Source organism: Athene noctua, chromosome Z (assembly GCF_965140245.1).
Source record: "Athene noctua chromosome Z, bAthNoc1.hap1.1, whole genome shotgun sequence".
Classification (NCBI taxonomy): domain Eukaryota; kingdom Metazoa; phylum Chordata; class Aves; order Strigiformes; family Strigidae; genus Athene; species Athene noctua.
The window spans coordinates 80007706-80026288 of NC_134077.1; the positions used below are offsets into that span (position 1 = coordinate 80007706).

The 18583-nt window shown below is 40.4% G+C and overlaps 2 protein-coding genes across 2 annotated transcripts in view; one reads left to right on the forward strand and one right to left on the reverse strand.

Moving 5' to 3' along the window:
* The first annotated feature begins 707 nt into the window (after positions 1–707).
* On the forward strand, positions 708–7389 carry GNG10 (G protein subunit gamma 10). Its single transcript, XM_074931448.1, has 3 exons — positions 708–833; positions 4267–4398; positions 6509–7389. Exons 1-2 carry the CDS (start codon positions 753–755, stop codon positions 4390–4392), a joined length of 207 nt encoding a protein of 68 aa, XP_074787549.1. The 5' UTR covers positions 708–752; the 3' UTR covers positions 4393–4398; positions 6509–7389.
* Positions 7390–11073: 3684 nt separating this feature from the next.
* The window catches only part of SHOC1 (shortage in chiasmata 1), a 65205-nt gene continuing 57695 nt past the window's right edge, over positions 11074–18583 (reverse strand). Inside the window, exons 24-29 of the mRNA XM_074932725.1 lie at positions 18343–18436; positions 17237–17368; positions 15734–15883; positions 14472–14643; positions 13701–14255; positions 11074–11335 (exon numbers count right to left, since the gene is read on the reverse strand). Coding sequence (XP_074788826.1) covers positions 11235–11335; positions 13701–14255; positions 14472–14643; positions 15734–15883; positions 17237–17368; positions 18343–18436 — 1204 coding nt within the window. The 3' untranslated portion in view covers positions 11074–11234. The remainder of the gene's footprint in view (positions 11336–13700; positions 14256–14471; positions 14644–15733; positions 15884–17236; positions 17369–18342; positions 18437–18583) is intronic.

Consider the following 18583-nt stretch of genomic DNA (forward strand, 5'->3'; position numbering starts at 1 on the left):
CCTACATTCAGAGCAACCATTTGAGGCGATGAGCTTCATCCTGCCAACTTTTTAACAGGCTAGCAAACTCTGATGGCTGGCAAACCCACACCAAAAAGTGAAGTGACTTATGGTCATTAGTGAAATGGTGATGAACAGTGTGTGTGGGGTGCAGTAATGCTGGCAGCAGCTGCTGGGTTTTTTGAGCCTAACAGCTGCCTTTGGGCTGAGCAAGCTTTTTCTTAAACGTTTACAGGACATTTAAAACTCCTTTTCCCTGTTTTCCTTCTTTTCTTTTTTTTCCATCTTTCCTGACTGTCCTTTCCCCACCCCTCCTTTTCTCTCTGCCCTCCTTTTCCCCCCCTTCCTTTTCCCTCCCTTCCTTTCTCCCCTTCTTTTTCACCCCCTTTTCCCTCCTTTCCCCCTTTCTTCTCTTTTCTTCTTCCCCTCATTCACCTTCCTTTTCCACTTCTTTCTTTCCCCCCTTCCTTCTTTCTTCCTCCGTTTTTTTCTCCCTCCTTCTCTTTTTCTCCTCCTTCTTTCCCCTCTTCATTTCCTCCTCCTTTTCCCCTTTTTCTCTCCCCCCTCCTTTTCTTCCCCTTTTTGTCGCCTTTCCTCCCTCTTGTTGTTCTTCCTTCTCTCCCACTTTAACCGAGAGCTTTCTCTGTCCCCGGAGCGGCGGGAGCCCCCGGGCGGGGCGGGGCGGTGCCGCGGCGGCTGAGGGCGGAGCGGGGCCAGCCCCGCCGAGCCCCGCCGAGCGCCGCCGCCGCGCCATGTCGTCGGGCGGCAGCCTGAGCACCATGCAGCGGCTGGTGGAGCAGCTGAAGCTGGAGGCGGCCGTGGAGAGGATCAAGGCGAGCCGGGGCGGGGGGGCGGGCGAGCTGCTCCTGCCATTTCTTCCTCGTTTGTCAGCGCCGCCCGGCCTGGGAGCGAGCCGGGAGGCAGGGGGCGAGGGGTGCGTGTGCCCGGGGGGGTCCGAGCGCCGGCCCCCCCGGCCCCCCCGGCGCCGCTCCCGGGTGGGGGGGGCTGTGGTAGATAAGGCAGCGGCGCCGCGTTAATTCTGCAGAGGCTGGGGTGATCGTGGGAGCGGTTCCGCAGAGACGACTTCCCCCGCCGGCAGGGTGTGGGGGGGCGGCGGGGGGGGCGCCCGGACACACGTGGGGGGAGCCGGCCATCTCCGACGCCCGCATGAGCCTCCCCCTGCTCGCGGGTTGCAAGACAAAGACAAGCTAGCGAGGCGGTCCTGTCATCTGCCAGCTCCCGAGGTTTGGGTTTGGATTTTTTATGTTGGGTTTTTTTTTTCTCTGGCAGCCCAAATTCACCCACGCAGGCCTGCCCGAGACAGTCTGTGGATCCCAGCAGCCGGGCGGGGAGGTGTCCGCTAATGCTTTGCTAAAACGGCTCTTTCCAGCCTTCCACATAATCCATTGTCGACTGTGAAGTGATGAAGGTCAAATCAATTTGTATCCTGCACTTTTCCTTTTCTCTCATCACCTCCACGTGTTCAACATTTTTCTCTGACCAGTCACCAAACACCAGTTTACTCCGTCTGAGGACAGTGCCAGTATATTGAGCCGCAGGAACTTAGCTAATTCTTTTAAAATAATTTAGAATACCTTTTCTCACTATTCCTGTCCTGGCCTGATGAAAATTTGAAATGCCCAATGCAAATTTAAACCACTGTGGCTTTTGGACATCATCCTGATCAATTTATTAATGTTACTAAATTTTATTAGCAAATACTGAATCAGCAAACGTTTGATTCACTAAAAGTGACTCTGGTTTGACACTGCAGTGTCATGTGGGAATCTGTGAGAAACGGCATGATGCAGAGTAGAAATGTAGACTCCTGTGGCAAGAGGGATGTTGTCTAACATGAAAATGATTGACTGAATTTCTGTTGCTTTATACCACCAGCAATAGCTTGAGGCATGTACCCCCTCCCCACTTTTTTTTGGGGTGGAGAGTGTATAAAAAAGCGGGTTTGTAGTTTATTGGGAGTTACTTTGTGGCAGTAATGTATTCTGGAGCTGGACTTCTCAAGGCTATGTATTTATTATGGTCTTGTTTGTACTCCATGGAGGCTTGGCCTCCATGAGACCTTAGTCTTATATTTCTTGCAGCATAGTGCACAGCAGTCTTGTTCCAGGTCTGCAGTTCTAGCAACCTGTTCATGCCTTTTTCACAAGTGAAATGATGAATGATTAAAAATGTGTCTTATAAAAAGTGTCATCTGGGTTTCTTGACATGCGGTGTAAAAACAGTGAGGATTATATTCAGCTGGAGGAAAGCACTTGGATCAGTTTTAGCAGACACTTGAGGAGAAAAGATTGTTTTGGCTACTTTGAATAGACAATGTGTTTTCAAAGGGAAGCTGGATATTAAAGGATTTTTAAAAATACATCACATACTACAGAGTTCCAATGGTGATTTTGTTTACCCTGCCAGCTGAAAAAGCAAACAGGAACAGTATTTTCAGAAAGAGGAAACAAAGTAGGAAAGAAGTACCCACACACATCTTGCACGCAGGAGGCTGCTGCAGGGAGCGTGTTTGTGCTGTGATGAAATACAGGAATGCAGAAACCCTTGTACTTTCTATGTGAACTGAAGGAGTGAAGAATGTTACAGGGGCATAGGTAGGGCTAAGAGTGGGCAGATCTGTTCTAGAACAGTCTGCTACCGTATGGGTGATTCTCATACAGACACCCAAAATCAGGTTTGTATCTTTCCAGGAGCACCAGGATGTACATAGCTCAGTACACATTGCAGAGTTTGGTAGCAAAGTGCATGGAGGTGCAGTGAGGAACTGCTAACTGTGCTGCACTCATAGGGTAAGCCATGCCCTGAACGACTCTCTGCTCATTTTCCCAGGAAAAAACTCCACACAGCCTTGGCCTGATCAGTGTTGGGAAGTGGCACCTCAGCCTGATAGTGGTGTGGTGCACGGTCGGGTGCCAGCAAGGGGTCAGCACTGTGGTTGAGGCAAGGGTGCTAATGCTGCAGGGGTCCAGGGGGCAGGGCAGGATGGGAGACCTTTGCAGCCTCCGGAAAGAGATTTTCCTCAAGAAAGGGAGGAGTGACAAAGCCCACTGGCTAGCAGGGATCCTTGCTTCAGATGCTTCTCCCTGTAGAACCTGGGAGAGAACCTGAGAGACTGTGGGAAAATCGTTCTCTTAACAACTCTGAAATGCTGACAGCTTGCCGTGTAAATTCGGTCAGTTACCAGGCTGAGGGTCTCAGAGGAGACTTGAGAGGCGGTGAACAGGACAGCAGTGAAAACAATGCACTGGAAACAATGACAGCAAACGCGAGCGCACACTAGTCCAGATTTCCCACGCGCTTCCCGATGCTGTTAGATGGGATGGCCCAGAACCAAAATGCCACCAGGCCTCCTGGGTGGCCCCTTCAATCAGCAGACTGGGGAGTGTGCATGGTCCTTCTGCCTGTTATCTCATATCTTCACTGGCAACACTGTGAAGTTGTGTAGGAAGAAAAATTTCAGAAGTGCTGTAATGAAAGCAGAGGTGAGGTCGGAGGGAATTTGTATTCCTACCAATATGCTCGGCATTTCCTTTTATGAAAAATGTAGCAGAAAGCATGGATTTTGACAGTTCACTGCAGTGGTTACTAATGCATGTCTGAGAAATTGGGAATTCCCCTGCATTTTCCTTCAAAAATACAGGCACACGACTGACTTGCAATCCACAAGGAGAGCAGGGGTAGTTCAGTGCTGGAGGCATCTTGCCGTTGGGTTCCTGGGCTTGTTCTGCAGCTCTGGACTATCCTCTTCTGCGGCCAGAGTGTGGATTCAAAGCTCTCACTTCACTGCCAGGAGAAGATGGCAGTTTGAACTTAAAAAGCTTTTTATCCTCATCTTTTTGCTTTCATTCCTTGTTATGCTCTGTGTTGCTTAACAGTTTGGAAACGGAAATCCTGTTTATAAATTATCTAAGGATGTAAGAGTTCAAATACAAACCTGAAAACAGTGCAGTAGATTGGAAAATATTGTGGTCATGGCCCTCTGTGTTTTAATGAAGACAAATTCCACCACATTCAGTCCTCTGCACTCCTCTGGCTCATCACTGGCATAGCATTTCATGCGTGTTTCACTGGAGCTTTGTAAATGTGTGCCTGTGCTGATTGACTTGGTGGTTTAGAATCCAAGAGCTGACTTGGCTGCTCTCCAGCTCTGTTTGATAATGGTTCTTAAAGAGGAAATGCCTAATAGATGCTTGTGAATGAATTAGTTTCCTCTCTGAGTTTGTTTTCCTTTTTTCCTTTACACAGGTCTCTCAGGCAGCTGCAGAACTCCAGCAGTACTGTATGCAAAATGCCTGCAAAGATGCCTTGCTTGTTGGGGTTCCTGCAGGGAGCAATCCCTTTCGAGAACCCCGATCCTGTGCTCTACTCTGAAATCAGGTAATAAAGTCACAGATTCTGTGCTAACAACTCTGATTGGAAACTCAAGCCATAGGAGGGACGAAGGCACATGGTGGTAGTTGTTTGAATGTCAACTTCTTGGTAGCAAACTGTTCCTCGCTTCCTGCTGGCTCTACAATTTGTTTTCTTTTCTTTTAGGTGTGGCAATTGAAGCATGTCTCTTTCCTACAGCTCTTTCTATGAGTGTTTTGTTTATGAGTCGGTTTTTTGCTTACTTGGTTGGGGTTTGTGTTTGAGCAGCTCTAGGGGTAGTTAACAGTGTCCAAGAAAATATTGTCATGTGACACACAGCTGCGTTTGACACAGCCAGACATAAAAACCAGTCATGTACCCAGCCTGAAGAAGTGAGACAAAGCTGTGGCAGTTGCATGTGTTTGATGACTAGCTCACAGCATAAACAAGAACCTTGTTAAAAGACATTTTGTCTTGAATGTCATATTGCAGTTTACTTGGCTGTGTCTGCCCTTAGACTCTTTCTGTTGTTACTGTTGGTACAGCACCAGAAGCGGTGGAAGCAGAGAGGAGCTGAGGCCATGCGCAATCACATCCTTTGTAACCTATTTTAGCACAGGTGTAAAGGAAGAGATACTCCCTAAACTCTGCTTGCCTTAGCTCTCTGCTTTGCTTGTACCTGCATAACACCTGCAGGGTGGGGGGGTGACCATCCAGTGTCTGCAGGTCTTTGGGATCCAGTTCCATGATTCCCACTCTTCTCTCTCACATTTGTCACACACGTATCAGTGATTGCAGCAGGAGGAAGAAAGGCCGTGTGTGCTAGCAGTCTTGGGCAGGATCACACAGTAACTTTTGTTGGAAAATCTTATTTCTTCTGTATGATGAATGTGGAATTAGGATATTGAGAAGGGCTTACTTTTCTTTAAAAGAAAAAATAAAAACAGCTAATGAGCTGAAAAAACTGCAGAGGAAGAGCCATGGAATTCTGTTCTTTCTTTGACAGTGCTATCAAATTGAAAACGAATGTTTGCTTTCAGGGCAGAATTTAAACTATAAAGTACTTGTGATATCTTCCCCTTCCCACTGTCAGGGTTCCGGAGATTGCAGCTGTGCTTGTGCCTCATCAGTAGTGTGGTTTTGATTGTTGCTATGTAGGTTTGACAAAACAGGATTGAACCTTAAGAGAGAACTGAGCATGAGATGCTCTTCTGGAAAAAAACTTGGCAGGGGGAGGAAGCACAAGCAGAAGATTTTCTTAATTTAGGTGCTACCCTTAATTGTTCCTGCAAATAAGATAAAACTGATAGAGACTGTTGCATGTGTTCTTCTGTTATTGAAGCAGCCTTTCTATGTTTTCTTCGTGTCTCTGTGTGTGTATGTTTTTCTAGGATTCAAGTTTGATTGCATCGTCCAGACAGGATACAAAATACTTTCTCAAACGAGTTTGATGGTTAATTTTTGATACGTTTTGATACGTTTAGAAATGCATAGCTCAGCCCAAGATGTCACTAGTCATCTTTTGCTGATAGATCAATTATCTAGTTCATTATTACTATGTTATCTTAGGATCATAAAAAATGAGAGCAAAGTTTCAAAGCCAGTTACTGTCCTGGTTCTGCTAGGATAAGGTTAAGTTTCCCCAGCAGAGAGGGGGAAGGGATCTCCATCCGGGTTATTCATACCATGCTGATGTCAGGTCCGGCAACAGTGAGGGAACTTTTTTCCTTTGTGGCTTTGTTTGCGGGGGGCATGGGGCTGTCTGTATCCATTGCGGTATTTCTCTGTATATCTTTTGTCTTGTTTACTGTTATTGCTGTTTATTGTTGCTATCATTGCTACTGTTGTTGTTCAGATTGTTTATCACACTGTTGTATTAAATTTCTTCTTATTTTAACCCGGGGTTTGTGCCCTGCTTGTGTCCGAGGGTGGGGAATGGACAACGGCAACATGATCTCCGGTCCCAGCAGGGCCTAAACCAACACAATTACAAAATTTTATAATATGCCAACATCCAACAAAGGAACATGGTTATTCGGTTTTACTCACTGCAAACGAGCTTTTGTGTTATAATTTGTAAGAGAAATGTATCAGTTTAGGAAGACAACATTTAATAAACCTTTTCTTCCTCTTTCAGGGAAGGTCACCGGAGAGTTGCTTTCAACATGACGTGAATATCAACTGCCTTTCTTTCACAAGAAAAGCCTCTCCTAACTTTTGTGTGGCTAAGACAATGCCCAATGATATTTATCTTTTTTCTTGTGTATCCTTTCTTTACTATCTTTTGCTAATGTTCTTAAAGTTTTTTAATGTAACTCTTACTCTTTTCAAGATCGTCACCATTGTTACCACACCATGCTAGCTATATAAATATTACTTCAGAAGTTTACATTTTAGAAAAGAAAAGCACATGAATTTTTACCAGATTACTTACTCCTATTTTGGTAAACTGTAACATGTGAGTAATAGCAAAAACTATCAGTATTTTCCAAAATAAACATCCAAAAGCTGAACTGCTAAAGCATAAAACTAAATGCTGATAGTACTGAAGTAATGTTCTCGGGGGGAAATTTTGCTTCCATTAGCAAGATCCAGAACCAACCACAGGTTTTTTGAAGGGCATCTAAGGCTGTAAATGACACGGATTAGAAACTGCTGGACACAATGTGTAGCACAAGGCTTGATTCCTAAGGTGTGTTTCTTACAAAACTTTGAATCTGTAATACTTCTAATTTGTATTTGTAAAGGTACTGCTGTGGTCAAATTTCCTTGGTATGTTTAAAATGTGACCAAACAGACACTAAAAATCCATGAACACCTGAAAATAGTTGCATGCATAATTGTCAGGGTTTGCGATACACAAAACTTAATTAAATGTGCTTGGTCATTTGCCTTCAGTTTTTTTTATAGAGCACTTTTACAAGGACAACTAACTTTTTTAATAGGTTTTTAATTTTGTCTACTTTCTATTGTTTATATTCATCTTTTAGAAATTTCAAAATAAAATTCCTTTCCCTATTGGCTTTGAACTCATTGTTTAATTGTAACAGAGAGTAGATCTTGTAATGAAGAGGATTCTTTGATTTTGCAGGGGGCGGGGCTCAAGCTATTTGGCTTTCTGGGAAGAGAAGGTTGCTGTTGGATTTTTAAAAAATGCGTCTTATTAATAGAAAACCCCTATTTATAGCTATTTACCTATTTTGTGGTAATTAGTAACAGTGTTATCAGGCTCACACATTTTGAAACTGTAAGGAGGTGCAGTCTAATTTAATTTTCATTAATGTTAACTGAAATGGGGCAATGAATGTCCTCCAGGCAGTTCAGTCTTAAAAATTGATTTTCATGCTTGGTGTCGTGAAGGAAGATGCTGAAATGAGTCGTAATACTGCCAATACGTATTGTGCCCCTAAATACAGAAGAGAACATCCTTCCTTAAGAGCTTTTCTTCATTCTGGCTTCCTTTCATTGTAGCCTATTTGAATATGGTAGTTTTCCTTTTACAGCTCAACACGTGCACACTGTGGAAGTCTAGAGGAAGCATGGTTATTCTTACTTGCCCACAGGTGATCATTGGCTCAGACAGGTCAAAATGCTCAAGTCAGGGAGGAGGGAAAGGGATGAGAGTATACATCAAATGCCTTTGAACAGCCCGCATCTGGCTGCTGGGGGCTCCCATGCAAGTCCTTCATATTTCTTTTACCTCCCACAATAAAACCTCCCCACACCCCCAGATCCGTTTTTCTCCCCAGCCCACCCTGCTGCATGTGCTTTCCTGCTTTGCGTCCTCACCTGGAGCTTGGGTTCTGGAGTGGCTGCTGAGCTGGCGTGAGGAGCTGCCGGATTACAGGAGAGCACAGCTGCTGCTAGCCAGCCAGCCAACTGCTGTTGTCTTGTGGCTGCCGTGCCCAGCTCCACGCAGCGTCTGTGGTGTCTCTCGGCTGAAGCACCGTTCTCAACGTGTGTCTGAGGAGCAGCACTGCCAGTGCTGCGTGGGTTCTGACTGCCTCCATGTCTTGCTCCAGCAGCGGGTGGAAAAGACTTGTGTGGCAGTTGTGAGATGGATTGGGAGCACACCCTGGTGTCCCTGCGAGCGTGGTGGTTCCTCTGCGGTCTGACAGAAGATGCAGGTTCCAGTCTCTGAGGAGGAGCGTGCTTGCCGCACACCTTCGCTCTCAGGGCAGCGTGTAGCTGAGCGGCTGGGTAAGAGCAGGAAGAGAGATGACAGCAGTGCCACCGCTGCCCTCCCAAGGCATGGTCTGTGACAAAGGTCGGGTGTCAGAATGAGCTCCAAAGCAGGGTTGGCTGGCATTGAGGAGTCAGTTTTACAAAGCGTGCTGCTGCTGGTTATTTCGTGTTGGCTAAATGAAGCAGCCTGCATCTTAGCAGCTCAGCTTTGGCAGGTCCCCTGTTTTGAGGTAACCACGGACCCTGACAAATGAGCCTGGGCAGCCGTCTGCTTCTGTAGGCAGCAGCACAGGGTGTCCCTCACCTGCCCAGTCAGCAGGACAATGTCTCGTCTCCAGCTGCAGGTGCACCTGGGTTTGCACTACTTTACTGAACTGAATGCTGGGACGGCTTAGACAGGGACGAGCATCGCATTTTGCTGCTCCTGCTCTAACAGGTGTGATCTGCAGAGGGGTGACAACTGTGGGCAGCATCGTCTTCGCTTCCTTTACCAAAGACCCTGCAAGAGGGCTCCCTGCTGAGGTCTCAGCTCACCTCACCAGGTGCCACTGGCCTGGTCACTAAGAGTCTACAAATTTGATCCAAGAACAGAGTGTCCCTACCTGTGGACTGGTGATTAGTTTTGGTATTGCATCTGTCTGAGAATTAGTTGCTTCCTAATTCTTTTTAGTTATAGATGATATAGCGTTAAAAAAAGAAGTGCATCTTTATAGTGCAATAGTAATTTTCCTTCACATTAAACAGATGGAAGGAGGGGGGAGAACGACACATATGAGAGAATTGTCAATGCGTACATATCTGTGAGAGACTGAGTCATAAAAAAAGACAGTAAAAAACATCTGGTCATTGCAAGCCCTTTTCCTTATTTTCCACTATGTTGCCAGTAACTAACTCTACACTGACATTTTTTCTACCTGATGGAAACTTAATGCAGACACCGCCTGAAGTTTCATTACATATTTAATGTAGGCAACATGCTTTTGTTTTCAAAGTGGTCTATAGATTATCTGGGCTAGACTTCCACAACTGTTCATATGAAAATTCTGGTGTCAGCCTTCGCCTGTGGGAGAGGAGGACATAAATACACAGCTTGGCAGTGGCAGCTATAATTTTCTCCACTGTGGTTATTTGTGACTGAGACTTTGTCTTTTTTTTTTTTTTAAGAGATGCACTCTTAAAAGAACAGATTCCTGGGCCTGGCAATTTAGGAGACAGTTGTGAAAAACAGAGCCAAACCCATGATGCAAAGAGATGGAAAATGGCTAGGTAAAGTGACCACAGAAATGGGCCACAAATGGTAAGCAAACTGCAGTTTTTATTTGTCTTTCTCTTATTCTGGACAAAACAGGGAAATGCTGGATTCTTTCCAATTCTACTAGAAGTCTTTTTATGTTACACTTGAAAGGTGTTTTCTAAAGTCTTGCAAACCATTTGTGTACAAATAATTTGGGGATATTACTGTGAACTAAAATTGCTATTAGTGCTATCATCATAGCTTTTAGGAATTCTTAGCTAGAAATTAGCACTCCATTTTCTCTGAGACCAAAGCTTTCACCCCTAAGTGCTGGTTTTATTCATCCAAATGGTGAATATGCACTTAATGAAGGCTCAACTTCAAAAAAGTATTTTACTGCAAGCGTAAACCATAAACTTAGTGGATTTTGTCTCTCTTTTTTTCTACTTTCTGTTATTGCATTAAACTTAAAAAAAGATCTGTGAGTTTGAAAACTGAATTGTGTCAGCTGAAGGCTGCTGAACAGACACTGACATTCTGGAGCTGGCAGGCGTGCAAACTGTGTATGCATTCCTGCAGCAGAATGTCTGCTGTCTACCATTGCTCCCACACATACTTCCAGTTTTGTTGCCAAATCTTTTGATGGAAAGTGAGGGCTTGGGTACATTTCTATCCTCTCTCTTCTGCCTTTTTGTTTGTTTTTTTTTTAAATCTCTTACCCTTCCAGCTGTAGCTTACATATCTGGCACTGCCCTCCCAATGACTCTCATCTCCCTGCTTGCTGATGCACTGTAGCAAGCTGAAAAATGTGGATGAATGGCCTCCACCAGATTATGCAGAGAGCTAGGGTCACGGCTTAATTATCTAAATCAAATCTATTAGAACCCTAAATTTCAACATACCTTTCATATGTTGTCTATAAAACAAATAGGTTGTTTATGACTAAAGGCAGGTCATGAACACATCAGATGTTTTCTAAAGCAGCTGTCAGAAGGAAAGAAGGGGAACTGAACCCAAAGGACAGATACAAAGGGTCACAGCTGTAAATGCAAGAAAGCTCTAAGACTTTAGGAGAAGCCTTGGGATTCCAGCAGATCCAGTCCATCTGTAAGTCTGGAAAGCTGCATGCTCAGGGAGCAAACACAAGTGCCTTGAAAACTTTATGAGCTCCAGTGTCTGTTTTTTTTTTAATTCATATTTTATTTTTTGTATAAAAAGTGATCAACTACCTTTATATCACCCGTGAGAACAAACAGAGAAGCAGTAATTCTCCAGTACAAGGAACTAGTTTGTTTAGTAAAATTTTTAAAACTTACTAAAGATTCTTGAACTAGTAAGGATTCCCAAGCCCTAACTTCTCTCTAAAAATTAACAAAAACTAATACATTTCCCTTCAAAGAGTTTATGAATTTAAAAATGTGTAGTATGAAAAACCCCTTTGCATTTAAAAGAATTTAAGACGTGTTTGTCCATCACTTCTTCCAGGAACTCTTTCATATGTCAGTCTCCTTTTTTTGAACTCTGGTAGTTCTGCATTTCTTGAATCTGAAAAAGAAGTGGAAAGAAAATATATGTATGATGAAATACAAATACAGCACGTACGCAGACTTAACTATGTGTTTCTCAGAAGCAATAACAGAATTTAGCTTTAACCAGTATGGTCTGTATGAAAAGTTTCAACTGCCATAAAATTAAACATATACAGACTAATATTAACTATTACTTAGTACTACTGATCAGTTTTATGCATATTGTCCTGTAATAATAATACAGGACCTATACAAAATATATACATCAACATGCACTATGATTAATCCCAATATTTCCGTAAAGATTTTAATGCTTGTTTCTATTTCATTAATATTACACTCAGAAATATTCAGAAATTGTGACAGTTAATTCTTTTTAACCAGAGACATGTTCGTGTTTCTGAGTTGTTTAAAAAAGCTACTTACATTCTTAAGATTCAAGTATTTTCACAACAAAATATTTTAGTAATTGCTTATTCAAAATAAGTTACTGTAAGAAAATTCTGTTTAGTCTTTACAAAAACTACTGTCAGAAAACTTTAATGCTGATTTAAGGATTTAATCTGTTCCAGTGGAAATACTGGCTTGGTATATTGGCATTAATTGCTTGTGGTTTAACAAAAGTTTGATCTAAAGCCTGAAGAAATCCCTCGAGGTTCCCAACGTGTCTTTTAACTTGACTCTGTACACATTTCTTAAACTTGGGATTTCACACTTCTTAAATTTGGGACTTCAGAAGGTTTTCACTGTATCAAGGTGTGTTTTTGCATTAGCATGCACAACTATTTAGAACACTTATTTTTCCCCTGGCTAGTGAATAATAAAGTAAGCGAAGCTTATACTTCCAAAATCTAAAACAAAAATCACTTTTTCTTTTTTTATTTGATTCAGATTTAAGTATACCTCTGCCCTACTGGGCAGGAGTATTACAGAAAGCTTATCAGGCAGAGATCACAGTGTTTTCAGAATACTGTAAAATGTGGTACCAGAAGAATCTGCCCTGATCTCTACTGTAACTATTGTATTTAGAATTTTATACTAGCAGTGCCAGTCAGCTTACTGGAATACTGAGTCAACACTGTCAGCTACCCAGCAATACTCCAGGTCTCAATTTTAATCCCAATGGAGAGACACAGGTCTGTTCACAGTTTCTGTATGAACATTTTAATTTACATAGGCTGAAAATTATAAGCAGTTCACCATATCCAATTAGCTTTTCCTGGGTTTACTTCCATAATTGCCTTAAGCAGCCCAGGAAACTTAATATCAATTAGTTATTTGTGTTTTCATGAATGAGTTTGATCTTATTACTGAAATCATTTTAATGCTGTGCTGACCTTGCTATACCACCAAGAGATTTAATGACAGACAGCAACAGAGAAAGCATAAATTAAATCATCTGTACTGGGAGTTAGGCACTTTATTTAAGAAGCTTAACCTCAGATTTTTAAAGAATGTGGCACCTCACCTATAGGGAAGGAGAAGAATTTTAAAAATACCAGAATATACAACACAGCAATACTCAGTCTGACAGAGGCTAGTGATGCTTTCTTAAGACTCCATGGATATGTATTATGGCTTATCAAAGAAAAGGTGTCCAGCTAACTATATTTGAGAAACTAAACCAAGGATAAGAAAACTACAAAAAAAAGAGAAGCTTGAAAATTTTATATAAGGACTGTATGTAAACAAAATTTTGAAGTACACACTATAGCATCTATTTGAAGAAATATACTTTGGAATGACTTCAAGATGGAGAGTTTAGCCCTGGAGACATTAGCTAAAAAAAAAATTTCAAGAATAAGGGTACTGTATGAAACTTAGAAATATGTCAGAATGAAATTCTGACTCCATTAATGGCTACAGCAAAACACAGCCATTAGTCATATCTAAATTTCACTCTCTGAATTTGCTGAATCTATTTTCAGTCATTTAGAGAAAATACTTTCTAGTCTTTTATTTCCTCTTTTGTCCAAACCTATGTTTACAAAATAATCTTTCCCATAACTTTTAAAACAATTCTGTGATGTTTATTATGCACATTTCAGGCACTGCCAAAGAGAGAAGAAGCTGAAGCTTACAATATCGGAGAACTACACTTTTCAATATTTTACCAAGGAAAAATAAAGGCAGTAACACAGTTCTATTTAAAAAAAGGTATATATTCTTTATGCTCAAAACAGAGAATAAACACAAGAACTTTTATCACAGAAGAAATACATATGCAAGGAAGTTTTTTAGTAAAAGAAATATGCAACTGTTAGGTTGGATTTGATTTAAGAACTATTTGAAGAAAATACAAAATCTTGTCTTATAGATACTCCTGTTTCTAGTTGAGTTACACATAGAATTTCAGCCAATTCTGCTTGCTTTGAACATACCTGTTCTATTTTTTTCTTGCGTCCATAAAAATGGTGAACTTTGTCTTCTCTTTCTTTCAGATTCTCTACCTATTTGGTGAAAATTCAGATCTTTAATTTCATCTGGATCAACAAAGGAATCAGAGAGAAAACCATCAGATGCAAATGAATCACATGGGCCTGTGGATGAAGAGTCATACCATGGGTTCTGGTTAATCAGAATTTCCTGGCTCTTTGATGTTGTGTCTCTAAATTCTAGAAAACACTTAGAGCTCTCCTGAGTTGCAGAGTCACTGACCATTGTAAAGAAATACTCTTTTTCCAAGTTCTTGGAAGAATTATCAAAGCTATAGTGCACCCTGAAAGGCTGTCTTTGAACACAATGAGAATTCATAACATCTGTTTGAGCAAAATCTTCACAGTCCTTTGGCACAGCAAAGAAATTCTGCCTCCTACTCATAATTACTTCTGAAGAACATGATTTCTTTTGCATACAGCTTGGAAGATCCGAGTCAAAAAAACCACGATGATGATTCAATGGAGTAATTACAGCTTCAGAATTCATATGAGATGTTCCTGGTAGAGAAAAATTCGAACCATTCTATTTGGAGAATGGAAAACTAGCTTATTTCTCTAGATTTTACAGAAAACCAAGATGCCATTGAGCATCAGTTTCAGTCTGTCTACTCAGAATAACTGACCTTTCCATGATTAGAGATAAAGATTCTAATACACTCAGATTTTCGTTTGGTTTCAAAGGAGACACGATTTCCTAGTAATTCAAGATATTACCTGTGCTGTTTTGTGCTTTACCAAGCAGCTCGAAAGACGGGTAATTTTGTTTATAATCTAGATAGAATGTGTTGAAGTTAGTCCAGTTCTCTGAGGGTGATACACCTTTCATTGCTGTTTCTAGTGGAGCAGCAGCATTCAGGCTGTATGAAGATGTTGTGTCACTAAAATGCTGAAACCGAAAAAAAAGATACCTGAGTGTTTATAGTACTTCCCTACACTGTCAAATATGAAAAGTTAAACCAGTTGTTAGGATTCTAGGATGCATAATTTTTTTTTACTGAAACAAAAAAAAAGAGCAACATAGAAGGAGAGGCAGTAGACAATGTGTCACCTGTCTTAAATTTATAAACAGAGTAAGTAATAGCCTGTCTTTTGAAACACAGGAAAATCAATACCTATATTTCATTCTTTTTCATTAGTCCAGGACTGTAGGAAGTAGTGTCTGCAACAGATTGGCGCATGTCATGGAGGAATTAAACTGATGAGGTCTTTTTCTTTTTTTCAGTCATTAAACATGACTTTACACATATGCAGTTATTACAATAACATGCACAAGTTGATATTTAATGCCCAAATATCTGTTCACTTGCTCCTTCACATTAACTGAATGCTTCTGACATGGAAGTTTATCCTTCCATTTTCCTGACTGATAAAAGCTGTGCATTTTTAATCCCATTAGTTGACTATAAACATTATATAATTTTCCCAGACTTGGCCCAGCTGAAACAGTAGGAGCACACAATTCTAGCTGTAGAATGGACACTCTAGTGAATGGAATTCTTCATCTTAACCTCTATGGCTCTTTCAAATGCTTAGGACTATGAATTTGTTAGCTGTGGGTTTATTATTTCTTAATAAGACAGATGCAAGGAAGAAAGAAAGGAGGGAGGGAGGGAGGGAGGGAGGGACGGACGGACGGACGGACAAAAGACCTGGAAATCCTTAATTGGAAAACATTTCTTATATTAGGAAAACATACGAGCTTGTATGCTGAAATACTACTTGATACGATGAAGCCTGAAGAGGAAACTGAACAAATGAGTATTTTTGCAGTTAAGGAAATGTTCTAATCTTCTTCACATGAACATAATGGTGACTTGACAAAATCTGCTGCAAATTAGCAGGCTAGCATTTTAGATATGAATAACACGATAAAGCATATAATTAATTTTTAAATGATAGCAAATGTGCATGTAGCATCACCTGTATTACAACAGTGCAAAATGATTGATCTAACACATAAATTAATTTTGGCCAACCTTTAAAACTTTTTTTGGAACCTCTGGCAGAAGTTCCTGAAGTTGATCAAAGCTTGAAAGAAACAACCTCTCCAACGAAGATCCCTTCTTTAACATAAACTGGGCAACCAGAGGGTTGATACATGGAAAAGTAAGCAGGCATTTCTCTGTCTGGAAATGGAAATTATTTTGTTAGATTGATATCTGACAAACTTTTTTTCTGCTTCTACAGAATGACATCCCTATGAATAGGTCATACAGTGTATCACAGAAACAGAGCTTGCTAACAGTGCACCTTTATAGCCCAATGAAAAGTTGGGGTTTTTTTACTACAGATGTAACAGTGTATCATTTTTGCAAAAGAGTAAGTTCTGTGTAATAGCTTGATAAAAAGCAAGCACAGTCTAAAGACGTTTTTATTGCAAAGGATGAAACCAGTGATTCATGTAAACTTGATTTGAAAACGCATCACTAGATTTACCGTTTATTCTCCATTTTTAAGAGAATTACCTAAATCAAGATAAACTGACAAAGCTGCTTTTGTTTTACAAAAGTTACATTTGTAAACAGCAATGAGACAGGTGCCAAAAGTAGGAGTTGCTAGGGGGAGGCTGTATGTCACATGAGGGCAGCAAGTTGGGAGCTGTTGCATGTTAAGAATGTCAGCTTCCAGTTCCTGGCTTTCACAAAGCTCTGCACTGAAGAGATGCCAGGATCTAATACCTTTAACAGAGACAAAATACAATCAATGGCTCCTCTCAGTTTTTTACCAGTATCCTTAATCTCTAAATTGGAAAGCCTATAATCCAATATGCCACACTTGAAAGGCCATGCCAATACCTGATCTAAAATGCTTCTGAATTTTACAAAAGCCAAAAAGGTTCTCAGCTTTACAGATTGATGCTTCCACATAAAATAAACAAATCCATATGTTTAATTTGAAAACCTTAATATACAAGTTAAGAACATCATATATTTGACTGTGATTGATGGACCTGTTCCAGCATTTATTGTAAATATCTAATACCAACTACTGCATGAGAAGTGAAACAAAGTTCTACTATCTTGTAGATAGTAGACTTAAAGCAAGTCTGTAAGCAGCACCACTCACTTCAGTAATGGATTAGCACTGATGAATTTGGCTTCCTGCCCAAGTGAGTAATTTTATATTTATCTTTTACAATTTGTATAGTTTTTTAAACTTAGTGTCTAGAACTGTAGAAATGTACACACTAGCTGAGGGATGTGGAGGATAAACTTCTCTACTGGTTAACTCTGAAAGCACAGGGAAAGTTCCAGCTACACCTAATTGGGCTGACAAGGATGATGGGAACATTATATATATATATATATATGTGTGTGTCTATATTTATGTATATATATAAAAAAATGTGTGTGTATATTTATATATAATAACGGTCATTTTAATAATATATTTTAAGAGAACAACAAAAAAACCTTAGAACTTTATGAGTCTGAGAAACAAGAAGAAAACAGTGTAATTTAATGGAAAGATAAGCAAACCTCAGATGGCAAGACAGAAAGCCAGGATTTGTCCAACCACTCATGAGGACTGATATTAGATGCTATCAAAATGTTGTCAGCAATCTGACGAATTACCAGTGCTGTCTCTTCAATCCCTGGCATAAGAACCACCTAAAAGTGATACATAATACTTTTGGTTAAAACTTATACTAAGGGATGTCTTAATTTGCTACAGAAGTTAAATGGGAAAGCTTAAAGGTGACCCTGAACACAACAGCTGGTAATATGGAGTAATTAAACCTGATCCATGCTTATCAAGCAGAGAAAATCCAACCTCTGACCACTAGCCTGGCCACAAATTACATTCCTTATTTATGCAAATCCTGTGTAGGTGAAATTAGTTTATCATACAGGTCTTTGATATGTGATAAAGTTTATGGGTATAGTATGACTTCCTGGTAACACTGGTAATTAATATAGTTTAAGACGTGTAACAGTTTGAAAGTGTAAGTAATTTTCACATGAACTACACTGCTGAGTAGATGGAATGAATAAAGCTTTGTCCTCTCTTTAACCTGCATTTAACCAGATAAATTTGAAATCCTAAAATTTCCTAAAAAGATGTTACTTTATGCAAAAAAAAATGTTACAGACATCAACTTGGTAAGCCAAATGAAAATTCTGCCTCATTTTTTAGCGTTCATTATTCTAAATACTGCATTCTCTGATTTATAATGAAAAAAATTATTTTATCCTGCCACATTAAAGAAAAAGTAAACTATCTGACAGCAGAAAAAAATACCCTTTATTTTCTTCTACTGCATTAGTAACATAGTATCAATCTGAAACTTCACATTAAGACATAAGAAGGATTAATACAGCTTCTAGCAATTTATAAAATTAAAGGTACAATCTTATTTCTTGACTCCTAGTCATAAAAACACTTCAGTTGCTCTTTGAATCTGATTCAACTTGTACTGGAGTCAACACAGTCTTCTCACTGACTAGCAGCACTGAATTAAGCTCCTCTCACTTTAGTAATGTTGAGCTTTTATGTTTTTGATGTAGACTGCATACTTGATTAAGCTCTTTATAAACATCATACAGTGAAGACTGAAACAGAAATATTGCTACCAAAAATTTACCTTCACTTCAAAGTCTTCTGACTTCTGTGTAAGTTCAATCAGAGTGGCATAAATTAAGGCAAGGTTAAGTAGAGTGTCTCCCCTGAGCCTGTACCTACAAAAGTTTCATTGGACTGTTACTATTTAATATGCACATGTCATAATTCCAAAATGTTTGTTCCATGTGTTAATAAATGTCTGTTTAATTTCCTGGAATTCAGAATACTAGTACAGTCTGAGCATTAATATCTGTGAAAGGAGA

Excerpts from the sequence above, each read along its gene's own strand:
- GNG10 (XM_074931448.1), top strand. The coding sequence starts at position 753 with ATGTCGTCGGGCGGCAGCCTGAGCACCATGCAGCGGCTGGTGGAGCAG. Across the intron at positions 834-4,266 it reads CGGCCGTGGAGAGGATCAAG|GTCTCTCAGGCAGCTGCAGA; the intron begins GCGAGCCGGGGC and ends TCCTTTACACAG.